This window comes from Plasmodium malariae (assembly GCF_900090045.1).
Source record: "Plasmodium malariae genome assembly, chromosome: 1".
NCBI lineage: Eukaryota > Apicomplexa > Aconoidasida > Haemosporida > Plasmodiidae > Plasmodium > Plasmodium malariae.
This window is the reverse complement of record NC_041775.1, coordinates 820269-826384: the sequence shown is the minus strand read 5'-3', so window position 1 is coordinate 826384 and position 6116 is coordinate 820269. Positions and strand designations below refer to the sequence as shown.

The 6116-nt window shown below is 29.1% G+C and overlaps 1 protein-coding gene across 1 annotated transcript; it reads right to left on the bottom strand.

Moving 5' to 3' along the window:
- Positions 1-628: 628 nt before the first annotated feature.
- On the bottom strand, positions 629-5709 carry FIKK8 (Serine/Threonine protein kinase, FIKK family, putative; the record flags this gene model as incomplete). Its single annotated transcript, XM_029008499.1, has 2 exons — positions 629-709; positions 988-5709. The coding sequence occupies 2 exons, from the start codon at positions 5707-5709 to the stop codon at positions 629-631; spliced, it is 4803 nt and encodes a 1600-aa protein (XP_028860052.1).
- Positions 5710-6116: the final 407 nt, after the last annotated feature.

Below are 6116 nucleotides of genomic sequence, written 5' to 3'. Positions count from 1 at the left end.
AAATACCAAAAATAAGGTAGTTAAACAAAAAAAAAAAAAAAAGCTAAAAATGAAGGATATAGAAAGAAGAGTGAAACATGTCCCATGAAAAATAAGGACAAGGTGTATGGGAGTTTATACATATACAATAAGCCATGTACGCAAATGTGTGCGAATATACATATATGTATATATATGTGTATGTATATATATGTGTATGTATATATATGTGTATGTATATATATGTGTATGTGTATATATGTGTATATATGTGTATGTGTATATATGTGTATGTATATATATATGTATATTTATATATAAATCCGTTATGTGCTAAAAAACGCACTCTGACACACACGTATATAATTTTGCGTTAGGGAATTTCGCTGTTTCGCTTAATATTAGTATAATAAAAGTGTTTCATGTTATAATAGGTCATATGCGTTATATATATACATAACAGTGTACAATATATGTGACAACTCTTCTCGTGGGGAGTTCAAAATTACCTCCATCATTTAAATGATATGGATTTTACACAATAATGTGTACATGCGTGCTTGCATGCATTACCTGCATATATACATAATTCACAAATATATGCATACACACAGAAAAAAAAAAAAAAAAAAAAAAAAAAAAAAATATATTATAATTTGCAAGACCACCAGGGGTGCAGACTTAAATCTTTCAAGTTTAACTTCTTCCTGTGTTCAATGTGCAACAGTTGCTGTAAAGTGATAAAAAAAAAAAGATGAAGATGAGTTAATGGTTACATGCACACATGTGGTACGTAATTGCATAATAGTACAAATATGTATAATACATATATTCACATGTGAATATAAATGTACGCACATATGCAGATATATACACATGAAATAACGTGGGCACTAAGACGCGCGATGTAACACTGTGCATACATATAAATGCGGAAGTAAAATGAGTGCGTTTTATTTTCCGTTTTTCGTTTTTCTTTTCTTTTGTTATGGGTCCAATTTGACCTACCTTGATAATGCTTTTAAGCTCGTTTGGCCATTTTCGTGTTAGCTCGAATTTGTCAAAGTTCATGTCGCATTTAACAAAATAAAAAAAATCTTCATCTTGCAAAGGGTCGGAGCATTTCCATAAATTACCATTAGTCCATATCCAAAAGAAAAAAACACCAAGCATAAATTTATCAGCACTTGAAACATCAAAATAAAATTGTTTTCTTTTTTCTTGATCAGTAATTGCCTTTAAATCTTTCAAAGGATTTTTGATTTTCATAGTATCATATTTCCAATATATTTTCCAACACTCAGGAGGCATATAAGCTCCTTTTGCAATAGTAGGTTCGCAAGATTCAAATAAATATAAACGATTAACATCTTTAATATGCCTTAAATTATAAGTATAAATAGGTGTACTCTTGGACAAATCACATAAACGCATTTCATAATTGTCGGATATTAAAATATTTTCTGGAGTTAAATCTAAATGCGACAAACCTGCATCATGTAGTCTAATGAGTAATTTTAAACATTGATAAAGTATATAACTCTTTTCATTATTACTTATTTTCATATTATATTTTTTTTGTCTTCTATCTATAAAATCAAGAATATCTTCACTAAAGAATTCGGACACTATTACAATATTTCCATTAATATTACATTTCAACCTATCGGTTAAAATTTCATTAAATAGGGTTAAATTATTGAACATAGATTTCGGGGGGATATTACACTCGTTCTGATGTTTGTTATTGTTACCGCTAGCGTTGTTACTTCTAACATTGTTACTGCTAATGATGTTACTGCTAACGATGTTACTGCTATTGTTGTTCGTATTGTTGTTATTGTCATTATTATTATTATTATTATTATTATTATTTTTATTACTTCCACTACTACCATTACTTTTACCACTATTATCCGTTTCATACAATATTTTGTACAATTTCGGAGTTATACCTGGATGGTACTCATTTAAAAATGCTAAGGATGTTGCTTCCATTACGAAATTCTCTCCATCTGTTACATATTCCCCTTCGTATTCGTTCATTAAATTAAACTGTTTTACCCATATATAAATAGGTACTTTTTTAATAAATAATTTCACATCATTTCTACTATTCCCATCTTTGGATGGTACAACTGCTTTAAACATCTGTTGAACTCTATTACTTGATTTTGAAAAACCTAGGGTTGGTATACAAGTTAATTCCCAGTCAGAATATTTTACACCGTTAAAATAAAAATTATGTGCACTATGTAGCATTTTAAACAACGATTTTTGGGCCACTTTCCAATTAAATATGCATTTCGACTTTATCTGCTTTTCCAAATTATTGTTGTTGTTCCACCTTATGGATTTGTTCACGTTCTCCTTCGACATAATGTTAGCGTAGTTGTTGTTAATGAGGCTACTACCCACGTTGTTACAGTTACTGATATAGTTACTATTGTTGTTATTGTTACAGGTAGTACTGCTGTTGTTGCTATTATTGTTGTTGTTCATGCAAATACCCCCCCTGTCGTTGTAATAATCATTATTGTGGACTTGTACTTTCTGTGCATGTAATACCTCCATATTCGGAAATAAATTTTGCTCACTTTCAAATGTCGGCACCAAAGTTTGATGTTCTTTTGGAGAATTATTTTTAAACTTATTCCATATTTTTTTTATTTTCTGTTTTGATATCATTAGCATTTGATTTTTTTGCTCTTTTATAACATCGTTCTTTTTCGGTGGAAGCAAATAATAGCGCTTTCCTTGTGTGAAGTTCATTTCAGAATCGTAATACATCCTTGCATTCTTCGTCATCTCCTGATCATTTTCATTGTTGTTATAATAAGTACCGCAATTATTGTAGCCGCTAACATTGTAACTGCTAACATTGCATATACCTGCATTATAATTATTACTACTGTAGTTGCTATTTCTGTTATAGCTTTTGTGCACTATATGTGCTTCTTCACATCCGTCTAGCTTTTCATTTTGCAAGTAATAGGACCCTTTCCCTTCTTTATTTTTTACACTTACATTTGCTTTCGCTACTTCCATATCAACCTCTCTTCCGATATTCCTTCCCCTTGCTGTCGCATAACACAATTTGCTCTTCAGGTGAGATGTCAAATCATAATGTGCGTTACTATTTATTATGTCGTTAAAAGTATTGGACGGGTTTTCATATTTTACATTCTTAAGAATTTTCTCCTTAAATGTTTTATTACTATAATTATTATTGCTATTATTATTATTATTATTATTATGGAAGTACTCCTCCATCGATTTTTCCTTTTCATTTTTGATACACTCGTGAAAATAATTTTTCTTTAATGTCGTCTCATTTTTTTTTTTTTTAATACTATCTGTTTCTTTATTTAAGTAGAATCCTTTCTTTTTGTATAGAATTTCTCTGGGGCTAATACCTTTCCCTCCTTTAATGGAATCATTTCTACTTAAGTTATGATTGGGTTTGTAGTCGCTCACTATTCTGCTCACACTACCGCTAGTACTAGTAGAGACATTCACACCTGCATTCACATCCACATTGCTGCACTTATTAGCGTTCTTATTTGCATTATTTACATAAATAGGCTTATTACTACTTTTTGGAAAATATTCTTTGTTTGTTTCATTTTCATATATTTCAAAGGTATTCCCCTCATTTTCCTCATATTCATCTTGCTCCTCTTGAATTGTAATAGGTATATAGTTTTCAGTGACCATGAAATTTTGGCTACTACTACATACTCCCATTTTATTTGTCGCATTATGTACTCTCGTGGACGACGCGTTTAAAACATCAGCATCGTTACTATTGTTACTGTTGTTATGATTGCTAATATAATTATTACTACTTCCATTACTAATATCATTATTCATACCATTATTAGCTGTGTGGAGTTCTTTTATATTTATGATATCCTCCGAATCCTTCGCACTACAAATTTTCTTATTTAGATTGTTTTCATGTATAGATGATGAATATTTTACTCTAAATTTCTGCATGTCTTTGACTGAAGATGTACACTCTGTTGTGCTATCATTTACATTTTCCATATCATTAAAAATATCTTGATGACTTTCCATACTTTTACAATTTTCTTTCTTTGTATATATTGTGCCTTTACTGTTCATGTCAAAATTATTTTCTGTTTTTCCATCACTTTGCTGCCTTTTCCCATACTTTACCATCTCCACACTGTAACTGTCATCAATATTATCACTACCTTCAACGAGGTACCCACGATCATTGTTACAATTGTCAACATGGTAAACCTCGTCAATAGGGTCAATCTCCACAACTTCATCTGTATTACCATCGTTACCATCACTGCGATGAATATCACTGTCCTTTCGAGTCAACAATTTGCTGGAGCCCCTTCTTACAAACTCACTTGCTCCATCCGATGTACTTCTACAACTGTTCTGTTTCATGCTACTTCCTTTTTCAGAAACACTGTTATTATTGTTACTACCATCTACAACTGGAATAAATTTTTTTTTATTGTTGCAACATGAAAAGGCAGCATCTATTTTTTTAAACCCATTTTCTAAAAGGATTGAACCTGAATTTCTCTCCTCGTCAATGCTATTATTATTATTATTACTACAATTATTATTATTATTACTACAATTATTATTATTATTACTACAATTATTATTATTAATACTACAATTATTATTATTACTACTACAATTATTATTATTATTACTACAATTATTATTATTGTTATACACATAACTACTAGTATAATTTGGGTCATAAGAATTATTTCTATTTGATTTAATCATATCGGACGTGATGCACATAGGCAACATATGGTTTAACTCTTCTTCCATGAACCTGGTATTATATGTATTATTCTTTTGATCTTCTTCCATAAAATTAACAAACATTTCTTTTTCTTCAATCATTGTGTTATTGTTATATTTTAAAAAGGTATCATCGTTACTTATAAAATGTGTTGATGAATTATATTCCTTGCCATCGTTATTATTGCTTCCTGTTAAGTAAAAAGAACCCATACTTTTACTCATTTTTTTTGAATTGTCATCACTACTATTATCGTAATATTGGGAAGTTGTCATATTATTATCATACATATTACTACTACCATTTGAGAAAATATTGTTATCTGAAACATTTTCATCATATTTCTCCTCCTCTATTTTGTTAATATTTATTTTGTTTGTTTTTTTAGAGAATGATTTTTTTTCTTTATTACAATTTCTTTGAACAGTTGTATTATCCTTTACTCTTGTTATTGGCGTATTACTAAAACTATTGTGCATATTGATATCTTTTTTTTTGGTTATGTCATTATCATTATATATTTTATTTGTTGATTCAATTATAATGCTATTATTTTTCTCCTTGTTAAATTTATTACCTGAAAAGAATTCTTCATTTATATTTTCTTTTCCCTTATCACGCATAATGTCATCTCTGTTATCATCTACATCACCATCAGCTTTTCCTAAGTCGATCATTTTTTCATATTTCGAAGACAAAAAATTGGTGTTCCTGTTATTATTACTGCTATTATTATTATTACTGCTATTATTATTATTACTGCTATTATTATTATTACTGCTATTATTATTAATACTGCTATTATTATTATTACTGCTATTATTATTATTATTATTATTGTTGTTGTTATCATCACCATCACTGCAACCACACTGTATCGTTTTGGACTTTGAGTATTCAATTTTTCCTGTAGTTTCGATCATTCTTTTATTTTATTTATAAAATGCTTTAAACGTTTTGAGAAAAGTATGCACACCTGTACATACATACATACACACGTATATATATATATATATATATATATATATACGCACATATATACACATATATATATCCGAACGCCTCAAATACACACTTGTTCGGTGAAAGCAATTTCCGTTCGGAGTCACATCTACTTCAAAACCTCTATTAATTGTAGCTTATTATTTGTAGCTTGAACTTTCTGATAACTTCAATATTCAAAAATAAATTTGCATAATGCGTATAAGTCAAATGTATGCAGAACATTCAAGTGGGGTTAAAAGGTTTCCAGAATGTATACGTTGTATTATTTCTTTTTTTCTTTTTTTCTTTTTTTCTTTTTTCTCTTTTTTTTTTTTCTCTTTTTTTT